Below are 27656 nucleotides of genomic sequence, written 5' to 3' on the forward strand. Positions count from 1 at the left end.
AAGCATGGAATGCTTTCACTCTTTCAACTTTTAAACATTCTGTATTACACATTTGATTTTAAAGACGGAATTGGAGTTAGACAACTTTATAATTGCTATTAACCTTAATTTCATTAAATAATTTAAATATTTTTATAAAAGAAATCCACCATTTCAATTCCAGTTCTTTTATAAGTATTTTTTTAAACAATGCTAATTAAGGGATTAAGTATAATTGATCAGTTTGAAGATATCAGTGTCAAAGTGTAAGTTAATTACCCTACCAATATGTACTGTACTAAATAGGTTTTACTAAGCTGGACCAGTCAATTACTTGTAAACTAACTTGTGCCCACAACACAATAGATCCTGACCTGCAACACACTCATCTTGTGGGTGGCCACGGTCAGTTTGCCAGCTGAGCCGTGGAAGACCTCAAACAGATGGTTGAGAGAGGCCTCCAGCGCTGACTGCATCGCTGCACTGCGCCGCCAGACTGCGGCAGGCCTGGCACGCTTGTTCCCTCGCCGCGTCATCCTTGGCGTAGAGGTTCACTGGACAATCAAACAAACATTGTCGTACACTATCGCACTTGGCAAGAAAACATGGCAAGAGCATGGACATGGACAAATCGGGTGATATTGTACGTAGGAGTAATATGTGAAAAGCAATGATGAGCTACATACAATTGGTAAGAGAGCATAAGATAACGATAACGAAAGTGAACAAATCATTTGATTATTTAGCAAGCTTAGTACGTGAACATTGTACACATTACATATGCTCAAATATAAGAAAAAATTAGAGTAATGAATAACCCATTGCAGATCGTATTGTTTTGGCGCGCGGGGGCACCAGCGGGCACGAATTAATTTACGGTCAGTAGCCGAACGACAGCAATGGTGCGCCACATCGTATCGCTCGCTATTGCATACTAGGAAAAATTCAGCTGTGAAGGTATTCGTTCAGATGGAACATGGGCCTGCTGGGGTATCTGTGATGTAGGAACGATAACACGTGAGCAAGGTTCCGGGGTGGCAGGGATGATGTCTGAATCATAGTCTAAATAAAGCGACTCGGGCGAAGCGATTTACAACATCCAAGCCATTGTCTAGACAAAACCCGCCAACATGTATGTCTGCGTCTTTTAGTTCTTTGTCAATAACCTCAAAAATATTATAATAACAACTGTGGAAAACACCCAATCAGAAGCGCTACAAAGCAGATAGTAAACTCATATGAATGATTTTTCAACTTCGACATACAACTGCGATCTGTAGGATATTTATAAAACTTTTGAAAACTCTAAAACGTAGACCGTTGTTAAACACTCTTAGTTGACAAGTGAAGACGATCGCCCGATCTATCAGACATTAATAGAACTATTTGGAGGGAAACTTAAAAGCCGACCGCTTTTGCGAGCTGAGCTCGTCATCAGTTAGGCCCGGCCGCTCCGTGACGAGCCCAGCTCATCAGTGATCCGCAATGGGTTAAGTGAATATTACTGGAGAGAAGAATTCACTGCAAAAGCCAGAGTTGAGTAAAAGTTCAACAAGCTTCTGTAACTGTGATGAAATTGTTAGAAAAAAAATATATAAATAAAAACATAAATTATTTAAAAACATGAAATCCATTATTTGGAATGTTATTATAATTTTGACTACAATTGATCAATTACTGTAAGATGTCTACTATGTTTTTGAAACATGATTACTTAAATAACTATTTCTTATTGGTACATTGACGTTTATACAAAATTACAAATAACAAGTAAAATAATATAAAACCCAGCAATTATTGGTCTTTATTTTTATTGCCCTTCATTAATTTTAACAATAAATATAATCACATCACGGAAATCAATTATTTTATTGAAAATTATTAGACAAGTAGTACATTTTATTGAGGGATAAAAAGTTTTTCCTTCATTTCAAAATGTTCTAAAACTTGACAGCGTTTTTATCTTTATTTGTTACTGTACCATTTATCTGCAGATTACATCTGTAACACTTAGCGAGCAATTAATATACGAGGTGTGTTCAAAAAGTATTGCGAATTTTGAATTTTCACATATTTTGGGTTACGTATATTTGAATTTCGATTTTTTTGGGGTGTTATGTTGGTACATATGTCTCTCACTTATGTTGAAAATTTTGGGCCATTTTGAATGTTCAGTTAATTGTTGACAGCTGCTTTGCTTGCACGTGTTTTGGTTCGTCTTCGATTTTTACCTATTCAATAAAAATGGAACAAAGAACCTATATCAAATTTTGTGTGAAAAACGAAATTAAGTGCGCGGATGCATTCGAATGTTGGCATACGGAGAAGCTACTTTGGACAAAAGCAACGTTTATCGGTGGTACAAAATGTTTTCAGAAGGCCGAGAAGATGTGAACGACAAAGAGCGTGCCGGACGCCACGCCGAGCACTTCAACAACAGACGAAAAAATTGATGAAGTAAGAAAAATGGTATTGGCCAATCGTCGAATCACCATTAGAGAAATTACCGAGGACCTAGGCATATCGATTGGCTCGTGCCATTCGATTTCAATTGATTAATTTGGGCATGAGACGGGTCGCCGCAAAATTCGTACCAAAATTGCTCAATTTCGATCAAAAACAGCATCGCATGAACATTGCTAATGAGATGTTGGAATCTGTCCGCGTACGACCCAAATTTGCTCCAGAGGGTCATAAATAGTGACGAATCATGGGTTTATGGTTATGACGTGGAAACCAAAGCTCAATCATCTCAATGGAAGCTGCCACACGAACCAAGACCGAAAAAAGCACGCCAAGTTCGTTACTTGCAAGTTATGCGCAATTTGTGTGAAGCAATCCGCCAGCAGAAACGCCCGAATTTGTGGAAAAACAAAAATTGTCTTTTGCACCACGATAACGCCCCTGCTTACACATCGCTGCTAGTATGCGACTTCTTGGCCAAAAACAACACACTAATGATACCGCAGCCACCGTAGTCCCCAGATCTGGCCCCCTGTGACTTTTTCTTGTTCCCGAAACTGAAGAGGCCCATGAAAGGACGACGCTACGCCACGATTGACGAGATAGATAGAGACGGCATCAAAGGAGGAGCTGAACAAAATACAAAAAAAATGATTTTTTGAAGTGCTTCGAAGATTGGAAAAAACGTTGGCACAAGTGTATAATCCCCCAGGGGGATTACTTTGAAGGGGACTAAATAGATATTTACGAATAAATGAATAATTTTTGAAAATACACAAAATTCACAATACTTTTTGAACACACCTCGTAATACAGATAAGATACTCTCATGTAATGATCACATCAGTTTGTCACTGAGTTACCGAAGTTGTTCACAACACAAAAAAATGTGAATCAGCTGATAATGTTTTATGCTTATCTTGTTAAGATAGCGATCTCCCTTCACATTTCCCCACAGTTTAATTATGAACAGTAACTTTAAAGAGACTTTTTTGGTTTTACAATATTGCACAACAACACAACACCAACATTTCATGAACATTGCTTTCAATCAGAGTGATGTTTTAATAATATCTATTTAACTTCAGGGCTCTACTTTTAGACAAAACAAAATGTGGAATTCAAATTAGTTTCTTTGTTTGAGTTTCAAATTGTGTCCTTTCTTCTGGAACAAAGTACAGTATTGTTGTGATCAAAACAATGTCTTACGAGACACTAGAAGTGCCAACGATCCATATGCAGTGCATTAACATTTCATATTATCTAAGTTTCAAAGTAATAATATTTTCATATCATGATAAAATTTATATTGTTGAAAACAGGAGGAACCAAGCTTCTCAAATATCAGACTTTAAGTGAAGTATCTCATAACTTTACAGAACACAGAAGCTTCTGAAGAATGCTTGCAACGAAATGTGGAATCAATGTTTTTAATTTTTGTGTGTTACACAACCGCTAATTTTACATTATAACTTGAAGTCTATTGCGTTGTTAGTAGACTTCACTTAGTAGGCTCCACTAGAACGCACAGACTGTATTGCAGCAGCATTTTTACAAAGCAACAGCTGGTGACTTGCAATGTTTGTTTATTTTGGTCTGATTTTAATAAAAATGTATATATAATGTTTCAATCATGTAAACAATAAGTACTTTCTGACAGGCAAAAAATTTGCGGTCCAATGTATATTTTGTATGTTTCTTTTATATACTCAAAGTTAGGTATTAAACAAAATTTGGGGGTGAATAACAACAAAATTTATTCAACACATTTTTTGAAGCATCACCAAAATTACGTTGAAATTAAAAAACAAAAAATCAACAAAACACGTTTGTTGTAATTAAAATAAATAAAAGGGTACCCTAAAATACTGTGCCACTAAAGTAAGTATACATGCCTTTTCTAGGATTAAAATTTGTTTGAGCAAATGGCTGGAATGAACTTCACTTAAAAAAGGTTTTGCCTAACTCCCTTGTTCGACAACTGACCGGTAATGGTTTTGGCGATGTCCAGGGCGTACTGACTCAGGTCGAGGGGGACAGGCCCGCCAGGATGTGGCCGAGGCAGGGCAGGAATGATCTCCGGGTTCCGCAGCATCGCCTTCTGGATTGCGGGCAACAGCTGGCTGCGGAACTCATCGTGTGTCACTCGAGTCAGCAGTGCCCTCGCCTCCTTGATCACATAGATGGGTGGCTGCACCTTGCAGCTCACTGCCACCTTGATGAATGTGTCCAGGAGACCTCCCTGTAACATTTATTACACTGTTTAATACCGTTAAAACTAGCTCAAAATTAAATATATTTCCTAACAACTCCTCAAATAGATATCTTTCTGCAAAATCCTCATATGAAAATACACTACGAACTAAACCATAGACTTCCCTCTCCTGTTGTTTGGTTTATACATTCTAGTTGAACTTACAATGGGTACAGTAAAACCAATGTGTTTACTTAAATGTGGGAAACATTTTGGGTTCTACAATATCCTGTCACTCCGAAAACAACCCTAAAAAGTCCTTTTAGGACTAAGTGCAATGAGAGGGGGCTTCAGCTTCTTGTCCCATGAGAACAAAAAGTCTAAAAGCTTAACTATGTAAAAATTTCTCCTATATTTGTTTATCCCTGGAGGAAGAGGGGAAAAGCCCTTTCAGATGTATCAAATTTAGTACTTTTTTAGTATAATTTAGATGTTTTGATGATAGCCTAATGTTCCAATCACAATATCCATTGACTGGATTAATTGTATGTTGGTAACTAAGTACATGCTGGGGAGTATTTAATTCACTTTATATAAAAAACCAAAGGGTACAGCACATGAGAGGTCTTCCAACAGGCTAATTTTTCTTCTTCTTTAATTTTGAGCCCCAACGAGCAAAAGTCGTACTTTCCTCTCACAGGCAAATAATAAATTTCACATGTATGAATACTGAGAAAGTATACACTTGTAGTGGGAAATCTTACTCGTTGGAGTAAGCCATATACAGTACAATATCATGTTTGTTAATTATTTTTGGGATTGTACGTTCTGGTTTAAAAAACCTGGAAAATAGATGACAAGGACAAGAACGACTAAAAATCTGAAAAGATAGGAAAACTGAGAAGGAGAATTATTATTACAACAAAGTTTTAATGTGTAAATTACAGAATGAGCTTAATAGGAGGAAACATTTATTCTAATATATATTATTATTAGAGCATAAGGAGATTGTGGGTGAGTGGGGTAGAAAGAATCTATTGTTTACTAGAGACACCATTGTTCTAGTGACAAAGTGTTCATCCACTAGCTGTAATTTGTTGTTGCAGAGTGACTCAAATACCATAAGATGTGAGTACAAATAAATTAAACAATACAGCGAAAGTGGCTAAAAAAGGCTTGGATAATATTTACTGTAGCCTTAGCTAAAACAATTTCTTTAAAACAGTATTATATACTTTCATTTCCAGAAAAGTTTTGTAGGCACTGACGAATCACTTATTGTGTTAAAATTATAATCATGTTTGAAATTTTGGTTACATCCAAAATAATCTTTACTATTAATTTCTTAAGCGAAACTCCTCTCTCTTCCACTTAACCTCCCAAAATATGAACTTTACAAAAGTTACAGAAAAATAACTTCATTTACTGTTATTTAAAAATAACTCGCAATAGTACTGTACCATAATATATGTACAAAATTGAAATTTATTACATTTTTAAATAGCCTCATACAAAATCAATATCAAGAACTTATACAAAAATTCAGGTAATAGCTGAAAACTCATATACTCAAGTATAGGCCACTGCAGAGTCCGGTCATCTCGACAACGCTAATGGTCTCGCAGAAACAGCTCCCTATCAGCCGTGCCTAAACCGTACACTTTTGTCAATTAATTACTTGGATAGTCATTTCCATAATCAAAGATGAAGTGACAGTAAAAGATGTAGTGTAGATAGTTGTACGATGTTGAAGAAAGAGAAGTAAAGTTCCATGTGATATTTCTAAGTGTACGTAATCTCTGACACATATATGGGACATGTAACAGAAAACGCTCAGACAAATAATTGGAGAACTTTTCCTTAAGATGGAATGTACATCACATGAATTACCGATCGCTAAAAGGACTATTTTGTTGTATGTGATTTATGAAAAAACTATGTTTTTGTAAATAATATATTGCCTGCACTTTTTATTTATTGTATTGCTTTGTATCCCTTAACCCTTTCCACTCGGATTTTTTTCACTAGTCTGCCCCCTCAGCTCGTATTTATTTTAGCATATTTTCAGTAAAAACCCATTTTTAGCAAACTGGAAGTCAATAAAGTATATACATTATTATATTGTATAATAATTTTATTTTATTTCTAATTTATATTTTAGAGATATAAAATTTGATAATTACACTAATAAGTTTTATATTTTAGCATGGTATGGTATCGTTCAGAACACTCTGTAGGATTGAAGACCAGGATTTTTTGAACAGGTTTTACAATAGTAAAGTGTTTCCTTTCTTCCTCCTGGCACCTTTCTATTGCTACAAACAGCACAGTCTTTAGTTTTTTTTTGTTGGATGAGCTGCAAGAAAGTGAGGTTGTTTGTTTAGCCTTTCTTCTTTTTCTACTGATGAAGGGACGACCCCGCTTCCAACTCATAGGGTTACGGACATGGCCTACAAGTTCAGTGATAAGGATTTCTCTGAAATTCCTGTGTTGAATTGTTTTTTCTCCATGGTTTTGTTTATTCGTGTTGAACAGAGAAAGCTATTTACTATTCCCACTTCCAACATCCAGTAAAAAATAGCTTTCTCCACTACTTCAGAGATTTACGGGGAAATTTGTAGGGAGCAATATAGTGGTCTGCTTGGTCCAAGCCACCCATATATTTGTTATACTGACAGATAACTGTTGGCTTTTGTATGTTTATTTGATTATCCTTGCCTTAATTAAGTAATTCAGCAATAACTTCTGAATCAGAAAAGAAAAGAGGTACTTGGTAACGACATATCGAGTCACTAATGCGAACGCGTCTGAAAATTGGTTAGGAAACGTGACTACAATGACAAAGCAAAATAATATCAGCAGCCGACCAATCGTAGTTCAGCTGTAATTTATTAGTTCCTGAGAATGCCGTGCGATCGCAGCACCAATCGGAAACATCGTAGGCTGGCTAAAAATAAAGAAAAGCTGACATCACTGCAATGTCGGATGGCGTCCGACATACGAGCGGAATGGCAAAATAGCAATGTCGGACGACGTCCGACATACGAGCGGAAAGGGTTAACAGTATTGTAATTCTTGGATTACATGTTGTATTATTGGAGTCTCAAAATTTTGTCCTGCAGTTCATTTAAAAATTGGAAGTCAGTTTTTCAAATACTATTTTAAAATTGATTTTTAATTGCAGTACATAAGAATGGTTGAAATTGAATTGATGATGATTTTGTATCAATCATACTATAATTAGGTTACAAAAGGTATTAGAATAGAAAATTTGAGAATCGGAAATCAATTTAAGGGACTTCGGATTTGAAAATTCTGAATCATTAAGCAAAATACAACGGGGAGAATTGTATGACAATGACTAAATCACTGTAAATAAAAGATCAATAACATGTTTCATATATTCCTCCTAGATAGCTCCCCTAGGCATAAAAACATTCAATGAACATTGACAACAATAGTATCAATTGTTCCTTTAGCAGTTCCAAAAAGAGTCAAGTGGTGGCAGGACATTTGAATTTGGTGACAATCGGAGTGCCACTGTCCGAGAGAGGGTTAACAATTAACATGTAGATTTTATTCAAATTTTGTTAAACACATTTCAACAAGAACTTGCCTTGAGTTTGTCCACAACATCTTGATTCTTGGACTCGATCAGATGGCGAATGTAATATGCCCCGAACACCACCGTATGGACAGTCTGGGGTAGCGGAGGGCACAGCATTACTGTACAACTCCTGGTATCTCTTCCAGGGACCGCCCAGCAGCTGATAGGCCTTCTCTGTCTTCCTGACAACACAGCCTTCATTACAACAATTCATAATTCTTTTCTGCGATATTACAATGTATCACTAAGATATGAACCGTTGGGAAGAAATCACATTTGGAACAAACATTGAGACTGAGATCTGAGCAGTCGGATCTTTTCTGATTCAGACACACTCAGATCTGGACATTACGTCTTTTGATAAACCTCTTATTAAACACATCAATTTTCACATTATCTATGTACTCATATACAGTAGGTGAAGCTCCTTATTATACTACCAGAAATATTCTAAGCTTAAAAACAAAATATTCACATTAATTCAAGAAATTTCAAAAATATAAACTTTTTTAAAACAGTCATGTAGCCCAAATTAATTATTTTAGTGTACTTGTATTTAAGATGGCAAGAATTATGGCATAAATCATAACATTTAATTAGGTCTAATAATACTTGTTTTGTTGATAACGATCCCAAGTGATCTGATCTATGCAGTCACAGATTCTCCCAAACTTGATTTTATGGTTTCGTTTTTAAACAATATTGTATACACCGATTCCTGCATATGCCTTTGTTGGAGTAAAAAAAGGCAGTGTCACATGCCAAATGATCGTACAGCACTATTGCTGTCTAAAGTTTAGCAAAAAGACCAAAAAAGTGTGTTTTGCCACACAGAATGTGAAAAATGTGCACATTAACATTAATAAGTATAGTGTAGCTCATGAGACTGTACAAAATTAAACACGATACACACATTACTCTGAGGTATCAGTAGCTGGATATTGCCAATAGGCTTTAGATTGCAGGCTATACATATAAAATAGTTGTAAGATGTTAACGAGAACAAAGGCGGTTGTTGAGTTTTTTACCCAATTTACATATACAACCAATATCAAGCATTCATCCAAGGGTCTCCAGGATGGTTAGGAAAAATAAAGTGGTGGTTTTTGGATTGAAAAACCCCTGCCTTTTCCTGTGCAGTTTCAAAAACTGAAAAAACACATGCTTTCGAATAGACTATTTTTAAAAATGGTATATGAGTGTTATAATCTACCAGATGCTGACTATTAAGTTGGAAGGATTGACAATAAACTGTCTGGAGTACCAAATGTGTTTTAACTCTAATCAGATGTTTGTTAATAACCCAAACGAGCATAAATAGTAATTACTCTATGGCAAGAGTTCAACATTGAGGACCGTTAGGAAGCCCGAAGGACAGACCTCCTAAGTAGTAAGATCTACTTCAAATACCACAAATAAGGTACATCTGGAAGAGGTATATTGCTCGCTTATATTGATGTATAACCACTCAAATTGTGTAGCATAAGGATAATTAGGTCTAGCGGTTAACATTAGGATCATACGTACTTTATATAAACTCAAATCTTATCTCTCTATTAGTTAATTGATCTGCTGTATATGTCAGGTTTTACCACACACTCGCTCACAGAACGCAGATATGAGTGTATATAAAATGGAAGGTTGACCATCCATGGCTTATAATAACCAGGAGATGGGACCAACTACTCCGTATTCACCTACAGAAGGACAGGGTTACTATGCAAATTTGTCTTCATCAGCAGGCGTACCGCCGCATTTATAAATTCCCTTCCAATATCTTTATAACAAGTGCTAAGGTCCCTCTGACATTCAAAGTTCATTGCCCCTTAATAACTGATTTACAAGCTTTTTCAAGCATTTTTACTAGCCTGAAGTGGGGAATACCCAAAATATGTGGTACTAATTCGATGTGGCCGCTTCTCCAAGTACTGAAATCAATTCAATATTGATGAGGCGATGATGAGGAGAGAGATACGTTGAATGTAAAAACCTGTCATGACTTGAATGCCCCCCCCCCCCCCGGTACGTATAAAAGCAAAATTTAGATTATTTATCACGATTTGCAATACAATTCATTTACCTGTCAAACTGCAATAAAAGAAATTATTATTTGATATATTTACAGCTAAAGGTATAAAGGACTACAGGATTCTTACTTGGCGGATGTTTGGTCAAGCAAAGTGGATGGCTGAGAAACAGGACGGACTGAGCCTCCACCTCAACCCTGTTGGGAAGTGCGCTTTCTGCCGCTGTCGGTTTGCACGTTGGCCGCAGCCCACATGTTCCACATGTCAGAGACGGTCGAACCAGTTTACAGTGCTATCCAGTTCCTGGTCCTCTGCTGTGCTCACTTCTCTGTCAACAAAACGACTCTCCGTTACAATCATACTGTGCTCTTCCTGTCAACAAACCCCTCTTGTTACAACCACTACTGGGCTCTTCCTGTCCACCACACCCTCACCGCTACAATCCTACTAGTGCTCTTCACTGTCAATCAAAACCTCTCTGTTACAACCCTACTGGGCTCTTCCTGTCACACCAACACCCCCCTTGCTACCAATCCTTACTGTGCTCTTCCTTCTGCGTCATACAAAACCCCTCTGTTACAACCACCTACTGGCTCGCGTGATAGTTCCTGGTCCACACACCCCCCTGCTTACAATACCTACTGTGCTGACTTCTCTAGTGTCCAACAAAACCCCTCTAGATCTACAACCCTTACTGTTGACTCTTCGCTGTTCAACAAAAACCCCTCTGTTACAAACCCCTACTGGAGCTCTTCGCCTGTTCACACACGCCACCGCTACAATTCCTACTGTGCTGCTTCCTGTCAACAGAAACCCCTCTGTTACAACCCTACTGGGGCTCTTTCCTGTCTCACACACCCCCCCTGCGCTACACATACACTACTGTGCTCTTCGTGTCAAAATAAAAACACCACACTCTGTTAGCAACCCTACTTCGGCTCTTCCTGTCCACACACACCCGTCCTGCTACAATCCTACTGTGCATCTTCCTGGTCAATCAAACCCTCTGTTACTAACACCTACTGGGGCTGCTTCCTGTGGTCCACACCCCCCCCTGTGCTACCAACTCTCCTGTGTCTGTGCTACTTCCTTGTCAAACAAACCCCTAACTGTTACAACCCTACTGGGCTGCTGTCCTGTTCCACATCCACCCCTTTCTGCCTACAAACCCAGTGTACTGTGCTCTTCCTGTCAACAAACCCATCTGTTACAAACCCTACTGTGCTCTTCCTGTCAGAACAAAGAGAGCCCCCTGACTCGTTACAAGACCCTACTGGGCTCTCTCCTGTCTCCCACACACCCCCCTGCTACAATCTCCGTTGACTGTTGCTGCTTCCTGTCAACCTCAACCCCTCTGGTTACAACCCTACTGGGCTCTTCGCTGTCCACACACACCCCTCTGTTTACAACCCATACTGGACTCTTCCTGTCCAACACACCCTCTGTCTACAACCTACTGGGCTCTTCACTGTCCACACAGCGCCCTCTGCTACATACCCTACTGTACTCTTCCTGTGCAACAAGTACCCACGGTCCTGTTGACCATACCCTACTGGGCTCTTCCTGTCCACACCACCCCACTGCGTACATATCCTACTGTGCCTCTTCCTGTCAACAGAAACCCCTCTGTTTACAAGCCCTACTGTGAGTGACTGTCTTCCTTGTCAACAAACCCTTCCGTTACAACCCTACTGTTGCTCTTCCTGTTCTAACCCTTCCGTTACAATTCTTCAGAGGGCAGCCATCCCTTTTCACACACTTGCCACCAAATCAGTTTCAGCACACTCATTAAATAAAGCAATAAAGCATTTCAGTACCGTGTGGTTCTTTAATATAAATAAGCTTCCCTGTTAAATTAAAAACAAAAAACAGGGTTAAACCATTCCATTTCCACATATCAAATAATTTAATTCAAGAGGAAATGTAAATATTTATCAGCAGTAAAAAACTCTTAAGATATCAATAAAGATCAGAGAATTAATTTTATAATCATATACAGTCCATAAAGTTAACGTAGACACTGTAAAAATATTTGCTCAACATGGTCTTCATTAAAAAATTAAACCCCCCCCACCCCCCCCCCCCCCCACCCCCCCCCCCCCCCACCCCCCCCCCCCCCCACCCCCCCCCCCCCCCACCCCCCCCCCCCCCCACCCCCCCCCCCATACGAAAAGGTTCTGCTAACAGACAGATAGTCAGACGAAGGAATCGCCCTTTTAGGCTACCTTCTGGCCCTAAAATCAGTAGATCTCTTACTTAGGCCAAGAGGAGCCTATGTACGAATTTCTAAGTGTATAGGTTTTTATCAAGAGCTTTTGCTCAGACTAACAATCAGACGGACAGACTTCTCTTTTACCTTTTACCTCAAAATTTACAGATTCCTTTCATGAACCAAAAGGAACTTATGTTTCCAAGTTTAACTCTCAAGGACCTTCCTATCAAATGTTTTCGCGCAGACCTACTGATAGACGGATGGACTGCCCTTTTACCTTTGGACCACAAATAGGTAGGGTTCTTTCTTAGACCAAAAGGAACCTATGTTCCAAGTTTAACCTCTAGGACCTTGCTATCAAATGTTTTCGCGCATACCTACTGATAGACGGATGGACTGCCCTTTTACCTTTGGACCACAAATAGGTAGGGTTCTTTCTTAGACCAAAAGGAACCTATGTTCCAAGTTTAACCTCTAGGACCTTGCTATCAAATGTTTTCGCGCAGAACTACAGATAGACAGAGACATACTGTCCTCTTACCTTTGGACCACAAATCGATAGTGTTCTTAATTGAATCAAGAGGACCATATCTCCCAAGTTTCAGGTCTCAAGGACCTTTCTATCAAGAGGTATAACGCAGACGGACGGACAGCTAATTCAATACGACCCTGACGTGTAACTTGTTGATATGTCATTTGAAACAATAGGGATACAATTCAACTACTGGTCACTGTTTACAAAATACACCAATTGAGTGGAGAGATATTGAAAGAGAGCTATGTACTCGTATATTTACTATATGGAGAGTCTTACCGCCGAGAGAGTCTTATTGTTGATCTGGAACCCCCCAAGTGCAGAGAATGTTGCGTTGTGATGAGGCAGCTGCAGCAGAAATGTTTCTAGCTGGAAGTCAACATTAAGATTATAAGTGTGTATTAGAACCGATTTTATTTTAACCGAAACATAGACTACGTGAGGTTTTAACCCCATCCAAGATACCAGGATTTTCTTTCTCAAACCTTGGTGTCCTCAAAATTTACTAGTTCCCAAGACATATATTTAGTCCAAACGTCACATGGAAAGTTCCCGCGAAATGTGATATGTTGTAATTTAAAAAATATAAAAATTTTACGATCACTTAGAGACTACAACTATCACTTGACGTTTCGTTTCTTTCTGTATAAAGCCATTCACACATTCAGCAAAAATAAAAAACTGTAAAATTTGTTTAACTGTACACGACGCTTTGGGGCGGAGGTTAGGGCCTTTCTGCTGCGGACTCGGCGGGAGTGACGGTTGGTGGTTCTTGTGGTCACACTTGGGGTAACTGTATGTAAGTTGCGTGGATGGGGAATGAATGCTGTTTAGGATAGGATAGTTTTATTAGTTGTCTGTGGCATTAAAGAGATTTATGTTAGAGTGTAATTGAAATGGTTAATTTTAATTATAATTCATATATATATATATATATATATATATATATATATATATAAATGTAAATGTGTATGTATTTATGTATATATATATATATATATATACACATTATTATGTTAAAATCCAATATGTAATTAATTATTAAAGTGATTGAGTTTACGTGTCAGTGACAATGTTGTAATAAGTATGATTATATTTTACTTTGTTTGTTTTGTTTGGAGGTTAAGTGGTAGAAAGGTCTTTTAAGTCCTAACTTCGCCTCTGTGAATAAAGACATTTTTCATTTCATTTCATTTCACACGACTATGATAAAATTTTAATAAAACAAGGTAATTGTTGACTTACCTTAGGAGTCAAATTCATGATCATGGGTCTGTATATTCGATTCAACTTGTGTCGGTCTGTCAGCTGTTTTGGGACCCACCGCACGGACCGGACAGTTCCCGATATCAGAAGGTCTCTGTGATGGTTTCGTGTACCAGAGATCTGAATATTTGCGGAAATATCACGAAAAAGTTCATCAACAGTCAATCTGCGATCGTTACTGAGTTCATTTTCAATTTTTCCAGAACTGCAGTCACAATCGAAGTTCTTTCGCTGATCATCATGCACACACGTACAGCCGTTTTCAAACTCGCGCCACCACTTGAACACACTCGCACGATTCATAGCTTTATCACCGTACGCAGTTTTTACCTCATTATTATTAACCTCAACCAGAGTTTCCCTTTCAAAAGAGATAACGGATGATGCCGCGTGTTAGGAAATTGCATTGACAACTCTCAAAAAACGTATTGGCGCATCAACAGTTCTCATTGTACTGACCTCGAACCGGTCTCGTTGTGGAGGGGAGGAATCAGGCTGCACTGCAGTGTAGCCAACATGTCGTAATAAAAATCCCTCCGGCGGTGAGAGCCTCAGTACACTTACTTTCTGGATATGCCTTGAACATCGCAATTATGTCTAATAAAATATGTATTAACTATTTTTTGTCCACATTAACCTATGATGATTTTTAATATTTATTTTACTTTTAACAGGCTTCTGTCGTGGAAACAAAGACAAATACACAGTCTTTTTGATCAATGAAGTGAATTATCGTGACATAGCTCCTAAACTATCACTGAAAACTTAATTGTGTCAATAGCACCGACAATTTGCTTACATCACCTAATATCATAGATCCTAATTAATTCGCGCTGTACTCATATTCCCTCTCATCTAGTGTCTTCTTCAAAATTCTTACTTCATTCATTAGATAGTTTCGGAGCTGTGGTACACAAAGTTGAAAATGACGCACATCTCTGACACACACCAGAGTGTTTACACATAATTTTCACTTTTGTGTTCACGTTGTTTCATATTCCACGTGTTCATACCACCTACATAAACCAAGAATTTTATATCGGTGTTATGATTTTAGATGCTATGGATGTAGGAGCTATGGTGCTCCAGGCGAATGTTCGAATCGATGATCGAACATTGGACAGTTATCGGTTTTTTATACTTTATCTTACCAGAAGAACTGTACCCTACATTATTGGCATAGGTAACATCACCTGTTCCCTCAAGTTCGGATCCAGATCCTTGTTTACTAAGTTGCAGATAGTCGCAGCTGACTCTTTAGCCTGGAACAATATCACACTTTTAAATTGTACACTGTGCCAATTTTTTCTTCCAGTAGCTAACTTTTAAGAATGGAAAACAATTCCTTTGAAGTACAAACACATTTCTAGATCAAGAGATATTATACTCAAAACTGGCTAGACCAGCAATGCACGTCTGCTTATAATAAGTGAAAAACAGGCGGAGCTATCTCTTGATTGGTTGACACTTAACCCAATCAGCGACCAGTGAATGTATGAATGGATTCTTTCGCAGTATATTTACAAATAAAATATGTTATTAATACAAACTTGTCATCCATGTCATTTAATTCAATTAGTTTGTTTTTATAAATCTTCTCACGTGAGAATATAAATTACTTTTCTGTTCTGTTGGGACTAATTCAGGTTATTATTTATCTTCATAAACGATATAAAAGCAATTATCCAGATCAAAGTACTTATACAATGTTTATTTATTAGGTGGTTTAATTTATTACACAACGTGTCATGCAAAGTTTCAGGTCCATCTCAGGTAATTTCATTCTCAAGATACACAGATAGACAGAAAAAAAAGGAATTTGTACATCCTTCGGCAGACAAAAGAGAGTGATAGTTTTTAATGATAAATTTCATGTTTGGCCATGCTCCATAGTATAACTCATTCTTGTGTTGCAGAAATAGAGTTTTATGCAGAATTTGAAAACTATGGTTAGTGTGCTTTTTAGATACCGTTTTAGACAAACATGGAATTTTTCCAGCTCCTCGATCGATTAAAGTTCACCTTCATTTCATTTCAGCGTCTCCTAGAATTTGGAGTCATGTTCGTCTGGAGATAACCAAAGAAAGTCGGCGTCGAAGACACTCCTTTACGACATTTCGACATCAGAGACACCTATAAATGGGTGAAGTGGCAGTCTCTTTGTCTCAAGTATTCACTAACACTACAGGTAGGTTTTTTGAGATATTGTGTGGACAGGCAGAGAGACAGAAATGAACTCGTTCCAGCCCCTGGAGTGACAGGCTTCGCTAACACTCTGCCTATTATAATGCACATAATTATGTAACCATACTAAACAATCTACTGCCGTAGTGTAATACCTATGTGGATAAGTTCTTAGAAGTTTTAATATAACTACGATGCAAAATTCTGTTTGGTTTAGTTTTTACGTGAACTTTAGTTGATCGTGTTTTTTATTCTTTTTATTTATCGTATGAGTGTTTGACAGTGACATATTTTGAACCGAATATTTACCGAGTTGGTGACGTCCGTGCATGCGGTCATCAGCAGAACCACGTAAGAGATGTGTGCCAGGGCCCAGGCAGCCAAAGTGACAGTGACGAATAAGTCACCATCCTCATATCGTGTAATGTGTAAGAAGAAGAAGTAGGAAGTGATCGTGATGTGAACAAATGATGAGAAGACAACTGCCAGCAGCTGATCACTGTAGAACTCATCGGCTTTGTGTACGGCGTCACACAGCAGCCAGTACACGTTCAGCACAATCCTGACTTGGTGTATTGTGCTGTTGTCATCGCCTGCAAAGTGCAAAATACAAACTAGGATTCATAAAAACATATATTGTGGTTATGTCTATGCTTTACACCGATTGGTGGTAATAATGTCTCTCCTTGATACATTGCAACTGGCTACTTAGCAGCTTAAACTCTACTCCACCATAGCTAGTATAGATGAGCCGCTTAGAAAGCGACCTGCGCAAAGATTTCTTGCGCATATAGGGGGGAGGAGCAGGAGATCGACCACGCCTACTGCCACCCCCTCTTGCACTGATCGATCTACTTCCTTTACAAGAAAAAAGTAGGAACCGAATGCATTGCTTCCCTGCGTTGGTGTTTTGGAGCATCACGCTATGTTTTGTTATTTTCGTTGTTATGGATATTAAATATAAATATGTTATTATTAATAAATATGTGTTAAGAATAGTCCATTGCCTCAATTTAAAATGTTAGTATAATTAAGAAGTATTTTAACAAAGGTTTATTTTTAACAAATGTTGTTATTATTACTGGGTTTGTAAAGCAGCTGTTATGTAACACATACCGCACGAGTGGTGAAGTGGCGACTGAGGAGTGGTTGGTGAGGAGTGTGGAGGGGAAAGTGAGTCCGCTCTTCTTTTCCCTCTCCACATCTCTCTTTCTACCACCCCCCCCCCCCCCCCGCTTTGTTCACCTAACAGGTCGCTTTTAAAGCTACTCATCTATAACACGGCTGCAAGTCCAACCAGGAGGTCACAAGTTCGGTTCCTGGGAAGGCCAATAATAAATTCGATAAAAGGGGTTTCAACAGTTTTAACTAAGTAAAATGTCACTGGATTAGAAATAAACCCACTTAAAATTATAAAATAAAAACATTTTTCACTTAAACAAGTTTAAATTAATACAGGTGTGAAGTTTCACAAGTATGGAATTAACATTAAGTTTGTATAATACTTACACGTTTGATTGGTGACGGCGCCATTGGCATGATTATCTTTGTAAATCGCCTATCCTCTGGAATACATGAGTCGTGATTTCCTGTTTGATTTTGGCATTAACAATTTTGAAGCAATTTGTAATGCTTTGGACGAAATGTGTGAAACTCACGTAAAAGGCCAGTTGGGCGCTGTAAAACAGTAGGGTTGGGAGAAACGTCATCACTGCGAGCACTATCCTGAGTAACGTACCATAGCACATCACGTGGTCAGTGATGGTGAGTGACAGCAAGAACGTGTACGTGCAGATCACTACGACCTTGTCTCTGACCTTGACCTCTAATGTCGTCTGCTGGAGACTCCGGTAGACCTTCTCCAGAGTGTCACAGACATCGACAAGCCTTGGGTACTTCCAGGCACAGCTGAAAAACAAGACAGCCGCCATGACCTGCAGAGAGACCACGTCCAGGATAGAAGTGAGCAGGGTGGTCATGTCCACCTTCAATTTCAATGGACCATCATGGCTGCTAAAGAAATCCAAGTAAAGGCCAACAAACAGAGAGGGCTTGTTGCAACAAGACTAACGTTGCACCCCACAAGAATCCTGTCACGGAAAACTTCAATGTTTTGATTCCTTTGGTTCCTAAAGTGCTTTCCAGTGGCAGACCACCGAATATTTGGCAAAACCTGAGCATCATATTTGGAAAACTGTTCATGGTGACGAAATCACACAATGATTAGTACATAAACCTATTCATAAACGTATGCCCAACAGTGTAGGATATTTAATTGTATGATGTAATGTGATTGATTCTTGCGGGCTGACCTCTCATTAATTATTCTTGATCAGAACGTAACTGTTCATTGAAGTAATGGCCTACCAAAACATTTGAGTAAACACCACTTTCTTGTATTAAAATGATTGCAAAATGTAACAGAAAAACATGACTTTCGCTTTTAAACATTTTCCTTGTGATTTTGTCTCTAATAGAAACTTCATGTCACACGTGGCGGTGAATATTATAAATGAAATGGAGATGCATTTTCTCCCACAGCAATTTTCGGACACAAGGAATATGATACAATACATTTATTAGAACTCTATACTAAATTGATACAAAGTTGCTGCAGGAAAACTTTCAACACATTCTTGTCCGTACTCTGAAGGCATTTCAGTACCTACATCTATTAATTAAAACACGTCTTATAACAATAACAAATACCTTAAACTGCACAATCAGACATTTATATGCAAATGATACTGTCACCTGGAATCACAAAATTGGAAATTTACAAGAACCATAATTAATTGAAACAATGAATCTATAGAACTTGTTAAAACGAAATCACTTTATTGGCTGACATTTAAAGTAAAAGTAATCCCGGAGTTTCAACCGTATCAAAAAACGATACATGCCGTCATCCTATTGATGGCATATTGTAAGTCATTGCTGGAAGGTTAAGTTAATATACATGTAAAATGATTATACAGACATTAATAATTTTTGCTCCTCGCTATCAAATGACTATATAATAACTATATAACATTTATAATTAATATATAATAATTGATAAAATAACTATAATATGTGTACGTTATATAGTGTATATAAATCTCAATATGAGTATAAAAATAGCATACCCACAACGATACACTTTGACTGAATAGCTAAGTAAGTCTGCTACAGAATTTTGGACCTTTATCTTGTCAACAGTTCCAAATCGACTTTATAGACTTTTCACTACATCTTTCAGGACGGAAGACCCATCGTCAGGTTCATAAAAACCCAAAAGAAGATATAAGTTAAAAACGTAAAAATGACACATAATATAACTGAAAATTCAATAAATAATACATAACTTATACGCGATAGATAATTTACGGTACACATACACGCTAGGTCTACCGCAAGCGCCCAACTTCGGACCCGACCTGGCCAGTCGGTATCGGAGCTTCGGAGATATCTTGCAATTATACTGAACAGAATTATCAAGTTGACATTTAAAGTAATCTGAAAAAAACCTTTTTGGTTTATAAATAACTAGCAGTTTCCCGCGGCTTCGTACGCTTTTCGTAAGTTTTGCCTGCGTATGAGCACTTTTGGTTGAAGTAAATTATATTTCCAACGCCGATGTAGATTTTACCTTGATGTCACAATCAAGGAAATCTGTCAAAAATGTATTTTACATGCATATGTACTTTATTTCAAAGTGGTCTACCACTCAAGCTTTAAGTTCAACCAAAAATTTAGTTTAAAGGCAATTATACATCATAACTTAGCGCCTTCAAATAGTGTTTCACTGTTTAATATACGTATCTATCTCGTAATTACAGTTTATAATGTGCAGGCGCTTTGAAAACGTTTCTTTTAAAGTGCCGCCTGGTGGCGAGTTACATCAATGGGCATAGCATATAAACCTTCTCCGTGGAAAAATACATATACATACAAATATTTATAATGATTGGTCACATAGTTTACGATTCCATAAAGGACAAACACACAAACATTCATTTATATAGATTGTAAATTCATACCCCTGACTGCAAAACTAGAACAATTATAGGCCGTTTAGTATAAACATTACCGTACACTCCATGACTAAAATCGCTTACGCATTTCCGTATAAATATATCACCAGAGGATAAAACACAGTCCATACATTAGTTCTTTCTTTACAGTTTGTTATTGACGGTGTAAAGTTTGAAAGGATAACAGGATTTCGGACTTTTGCCATCGTTATATGTTACAAAAGGTACAGCACAACGTTTCGAGGGTTGGAATCTATCCTCTTCGTCAGGGGGGGAGGTATTAGTACATACAAAAATAAAGAACATAAAGAAGAAAAGAAGGGAAAGAAAAGGGTTTAAATATACTCAAAAGCTGCTTGGAGTCTTGTCCAGACGATGTCACTGCAGAGAATGCAAGTCCCGAGCGCAAGTCACGAGAACGAGAAACACAATCACACATCACACCGGCCCCTCTTCTTGCTAAGTTTGAACACTTTTCTTTACCTTCTTTTCTTCTCTATGTTTTTTTTTAATGTACTAATACCTCCCCCACCTGACGAAGAGGATAGATTCCAATCCTCGAAACGTTGTTATATACCTTTTGCAATATATGACAATGGCAAAAGTTCGAAATCCCTTTATCCTGTCATACATTGGTGTTTTTATCCTTTGACGATGGCATTTTTATACCTAAGCGAGAATTGCGTACTGTACGACACAGTATTTTAGCCTATAATATTGTAATAAATAATTATTTAATCATTAACCCCTATGTTAAGATAATAATGTGCATATTAAATGATTTTCAACTATATGTAATCCTAGGCTTACGACTTGGAAGTTTTCACGTTTCTTGATTCATTAAGGACCTTGTGAGCATTTTGTGAGAATTGTTGTTAATATCATAGTGTATTAAACACGCATACAGGTGGATAGTTATAGTGCCACGTTGATAAACTTATTTGCGTTGCTGCTAAATCGCTCTAGAGCAATACCAATTAAATTTAAGCCATCATAAGTGTATTAGACTAACCGATCAAATAGCAACGCAGAAAGTTTTTGTGAAACAGTAGCGAATGTCACGGTGTACGACAATGATTTATTATTGCTACGCCTATCAATTTCGCTACGCTAAACAAAAAATATAAAACGTACTGTACAAATTTAGCCCGAGTTCTCCTGAATTTCAAAATAAAAATTACGATAGATGTATATTGTTATTTGTATACAAATTTTAAATTCTTAAAATAATATAGAAATTATTCTACAAATACTGAATATTCAATTGCATATTGAACTATTGAACTTTATTAATAAAAATTAAGCGCTATAAGGACAATATTAATTAAGAAGAAACACTAGATTTATACCATACAAATCACCATTAAAAGCTGAGTGGTAATATCAACTCCAACAAAACAACAAAGGTAACATAAATAAATAGATGACAAATGATATGTGAGCGTCAGCAATATTGTTACTAATGGTGGGCTCAGCACCTAGACTCAGCAATAGTGTTATGTCAGCAGGGAGTGGCCGAGTGCCAGCACCGAGTGCTGATCCAACACTTGCTCTGGTCTGTAGTCATTTGTCACAGTCCATGTTACTCGTTAGTCCCCAAGCATTAGCTGAGGGGCGACAATACTACCATACTTACCCTATGATGCATTACAGGGATTAACATTCAAATATTTGCACAAATAGCATTATTTATTACTTAAGTTTGATCAATTACAATGTTCTTTCTTTGATCTCGTGAATTTATTTTAATTTTATACAGTAAATATGTATAGTTTAATTCTATAATTAAGAATATGGATTTACGTATACTATGTGTGGTTGTCCCACAAAGGTACGTGGATATGACATTTTGAAAATTATCCTTATATAAAAATCGCATAATAAAAAGTGAAAAGTTAAATAAATATTAATAATCAACGCGCCTAAAGAAGTTTTCACTTCAAAAATAATGAAGCTCTGCTAATTTATTTTACTGTACATAATTAATACACAGATTTTGTAAACGCAAAATGTTCAATACTCATGACAAAATTTGTGTACATTTGAAAAATGACTTGTATTGATTTGATACGTTGTACAATCTGTTTACGGAAAGCATTAAGGTTAAGTATTACTTTGGTAATACTATACTAATGGTTCATTGTTTTCAATGAGTTCACTCAGCCTGGTACGGGAAGAATTAGCATACTCCTGTTATGGGAAAGAGCAGCATGAAAAGGAGACCGTGACCGGGTTTACAAAACAATCAATTCAAATATTTGACGATATATTTACTGAAAATCATTAGTATAATGTTTGAGAAACCTTCCCTTTCGTACTTAAATATTTTAATTGTGTATGAGATCTCTTATTGGTAAAACAAAAATAGAGAACTTAGCTACGGTGGGAAGGGTTGATTCAAAGTCAATGTTGAGGCTCCAGTATACCTTTCTCAGGGCAGGATCTATAATCTAGACTTTGCTTCTGAAATCTGGAGTCATGTTCATTTGAAGAAATTCAAGAAAGTTGGCAACGAAATTACTCAAAATGTACATAGTCTTTACATCGTTCCGACATTAGAGACACCTAGACTACAGAATATAGCGTGATCTAGGTGAAGAGGTATTATCATTGTCTCATCAGGTGCACAAAAATTGCAATTGTTGACTCTGCCAAGTCTACATTTTCGAAACATCTCTGTCCTGTATGTTTAAATGTGCCATGACTACTGGCCAAGACCAGTATGAAACCAGAGGACAGAACGGTAGTTTACGAACATCTGCCCTCACAAGCAGGTGTTCACTTCATCAACAAGATGCCCAATTGGATAAAGAATGCCGTAACACCCAAGGTGCCCAAAACTCGTCTGAAAAGCATTTTAGCGTCGCAAGCTTTTTATAATGTTGCAGAGTTTTTGACATTTGACTGGGAAATCGCCAAATCAGGAGATTGGCTTCAGCGATGTAGGTGGAAAATTGGCAAATGGATGAAAGATGCATGAATGTTGAATTGTATGTTAGAATGTGATCCTGATATGGTGAGAATGTACAAAATGTTAGCTGTAATACTTTGATATTGACGGTTACTATACATGTGTATCACGTCCTGCAATAAACATTGATTGATTGATTGAAGTCTGTGACAGCGTCAGATAACATATCCTGCACCAGGAGGAAGGTGCAGGATAACTCAACATTCACACAATAGGGAAAATTTCCAGGCAACATCCAGATTGACAGGCGTTTTACATACTCTGGACGAATTAAAAAATAGTAAACCACACCTTTGAAAATAATAAACATATTTTGGAATTGTCAACAGGCATACTTATACAAGTTGAAGCGTAACTGCTGACAATGACAAGTGATAGATTGACTCTTCAACAGCTTATCTGACAACAAATACTGACAGCCCAATGCTGAATGGAGATCTCGACATGTCTGATTGACGTGGCTGGAAGTAGAGTATTTTATTCATCAATAATTAAAAACTTTTAAAGTAGATATCTTTTAAATCTGTAATAGCCGTTAGTATCAAGGTGCATTATATTTTAACCAATCTTTATCTTATTAACTTTATCTTTATCTCATAATATTTGTTAAGTGTAAATCTGACTTTAACAGATGAATAACGACAATCATTTACTATTACCTTATAAATGTATATACATTATTATACTTATACAAAGGTATCTTCACTTTGACAGATGAATAACGACAATCATTTACTATTACCTGTATAAATGTATATACATTATTATACTTATACAAAGGTATCTTCACTTTGACAGATGAATAACGGCAAACATATACTATTACCTGTATAAATGTATATACATTATTATACTTATACAAAGTTATCTTCAGTATAACAGATGAATAACGACAAACATATACTATTAACTGTACAAATGTATATATAAATCATTATACTTATACAAAGTTATCTTCAGTATGACAGATGAATAACGACAAACATATATTATTACCTGTATAAATGTATATAAATTAGTATACTTATACAAAGTTATCTTCAGTATGACAGATGAATAACGACAAACATATACTATTACCTGTATAAATGTATATAAATTAGTATACTTATACAAAGTTATCTTCAGTATGACAGATGAATAACGACAAACATATACTATTACCTGTATAAATGTATATAAATTAGTATACTTATACAAAGTTATCTTCAGTATGACAGATGAATAACGACAAACATATACTTATTACCTGTATAAATGTATATAAATTAGTATACTTATACAAAGTTATCTTCAGTATGACAGATGAATAACGACAAACATATACTATTAACTGTACAAATGTATATACATTATTATACTTATACAAAGTTATCTTCAGTATGACAGATGAATAACGACAAACATATACTATTACCTGTATAAATGTATATAAAATTAGTATACTTATACAAAGTTATCTTCAGTATGACAGATGAATAACGACAAACATATACTATTAACTGTACAAATGTATATAATCATTATACTTATACAAAGTTATCTTCAGTATGACAGATGAATAACGACAAACATATACTATTACCTGTATAAATGTATATAAATTAGTATACTTATACAAAGTTATCTTCACTATGACAGATGAATAACGACAAACATATACTATTACCTGTATAAATGTATATATAAATTAATATACTTATACAAAGTTATCTTCCCTTTGACAGATGAATAACGACAAACATATACTATTACCTGTATAAATGTATATAAATTATTATACTTATACAAAGTTATCTTCACTTTGACAGATGAATAACGACAAACATATACTATTACCTGTATAAATGTATATAAATTAATATACTTATACAAAGTTATCTTCACTTTGACAGATGAATAACGACAAACATATACTATTACCTGCATAAATGTAGCCTATATAAATTATTATACTTATACAAAGTTATCTTCACTTTGACAGATGAATAACTACAAAACATTATTAAGTGTATAAATGTATATATAAATTAATATACTTATACAAAGTTATCTTCACTTTGACAGATGAATAACGACAAACATATACTATTACCTGTATAAATGTATATAAATTATTATACTTATACAAATTTATCTTCACTTTTACAGATGAATAACGACAAACATTTACTATCACCTGAATAAATGTGTATATGTCATTATTGTACTTATCAATCTTGACTTTTAAATTTGAATAAGAACAAACATTTACTATTACCTGTATAATTGTTTATAAATTATTATACTTATTAATCTTGACTTTGAGAGGTGATGGAAAAAACCATAATTTTACTATCATTTTATGAAGCCAAGTCCTTAAAAATAATGGATAATGGAGTGTTAACAGAGTTTTAAAGACCAGTGGGGCGTAGCCTAGAGGCATTTTCGAAATAGGAAGAGGCTTATATGGTACTCAAGGACCCTAATAATGTCCAGATAAATTTCAGTATAACCGGTCCTGTGGTAAATACGACATACAATATTCGATTTTTAAATAATAGTATACATTAATAAAATTTAGTTCTGTTGTATTAGTTTTTATGAATGTCGATATTTGTGCATTTTACCAAGAGAAAGAAACTTACCAAAAAGTGAGAGGGATTCTATAGGAGACAGGAAACAAGAATTCTTACCTAAGCTGTTGTCAATAAGGTTGAGAAGGATTATCCCTACATCCAGCTACGCGGTATTTCGTAAAGCGACTAAGCGTAATGCCACATGGCAGAATTTCACCTCATTTTTCTTCAATTTCTTCTATGAATAATGCTGTGAATAATTCTGCGTCTAATACATGTACTGTTTTGTGTTTTAAATAATAAATGAGAAGAAGAAATATATTAATTATATACCAGACTATTAAATCTTCTTTACACGAGCCAATAACATGAATTGAATAATGTTTATTTGAGGTTAATATATAAATCTGCTTACATTTCTATCCAAGTTAGGGTGAACCTTGTTTTTAACTTTTAATACATGTTTCAGGAACGATATCAAACTGTATTCGTTTAGTGTTGTTGTCTGACACATGACAAACACTCCTGACACCACTTCATGACACTTCTAATGTGTACATTTGTAGGTAAATATTGAAATGAAATGAAAAATGTCTTTATTAGAGGCGAAGTTAGGACTATAAAGTCCTCTCTACCACTTAACCTCGTTAAAAATTAAACTAACATACGTGTACATGTATAACTAAATATAAATCTATTTATTTACCTAATAAATAAATTAAAAAATAAAATAAAATAAAATAATTACTAAATTTAATAAATTTATTTATTTATTTTGTTTAATTAATTAATTAATTTAATTAATTACATTTATTTATTTAATTAATTAATTATTATTTATTTAATTATTTATTTATTTATTTATTTATTTATTAAATTTATTTATTTAATTATTAATTTATTTTATTTAATTAATTAAATTTATTTATTAATTAATTAATTTTTATTTAATTAATTAAATTTATTTATTGTTTTATTATTTTTTTATTGAAATATTGTAGTTTGTTATATTGCTCAGTTTTAGAATGCTAACTACTTGCTTCAGAATAAATAACCCGACTAACATGACTCCAGATTTCAGGAGTAAGTCTGTGACAGCGTCAGGCTTCAGACGTTGCACTAAGAGGAAGGTGAACTGGTGCTAAACTCAACATTTACTCTGAATCAACCCCCCCCTCCACACCAAGGGTACGTTATGTGCATGGATCTTTAATTGTCTTATTGATAGGTTGTGAAAAACTTGTTTATTAGCTTGTTGTTGAAGTCTTACCGAATCTACCTTTTATGACTGACTCAATCTTTTATGTCAGTATTATGAAACTATCAGAGGAGAGATCTGTGTACCTATTTATGCCCACCTTACATAAAAGTTTGTAATAATTAAGTATAATAATAGGCCTATAAATAGAAATATCTATGTTTATTTAGATGAATTGATATTAGTGCATAAACGTTATCTATATAATTTAAGGGGGAAAGCCGATGTCATTTATCAGGTTTTCCTTAAAATAGGAGATTCATCTTTTTCCCCATAAAAACAAATTGTACAGTTTAAACAATTTTCGAAGTAATTATCATAATTTAAAAAGTTCGTATAGAAATAGTAAAATATATACAAGTATTATGAGAAATATGTACGTTTAA

At 35.8% G+C, this 27656-nt stretch overlaps 1 protein-coding gene across 1 annotated transcript; it reads right to left on the reverse strand.

The window, feature by feature from the left end:
- Positions 1-358: 358 nt before the first annotated feature.
- Positions 359-10533, reverse strand: LOC124368008 (eIF-2-alpha kinase activator GCN1-like). Its single transcript, XM_046825279.1, has 4 exons — positions 10467-10533; positions 8253-8425; positions 4429-4684; positions 359-533 (listed from the first exon to the last, which is right to left on the reverse strand). Exons 1-4 carry the CDS (start codon positions 10531-10533, stop codon positions 415-417), a joined length of 615 nt encoding a protein of 204 aa, XP_046681235.1. The 3' UTR covers positions 359-414.
- Positions 10534-27656: the final 17123 nt, after the last annotated feature.

The sequence above is a fragment of the Homalodisca vitripennis genome, chromosome 8 (assembly GCF_021130785.1).
Source record: "Homalodisca vitripennis isolate AUS2020 chromosome 8, UT_GWSS_2.1, whole genome shotgun sequence".
In the NCBI taxonomy this organism is placed as follows: domain Eukaryota; kingdom Metazoa; phylum Arthropoda; class Insecta; order Hemiptera; family Cicadellidae; genus Homalodisca; species Homalodisca vitripennis.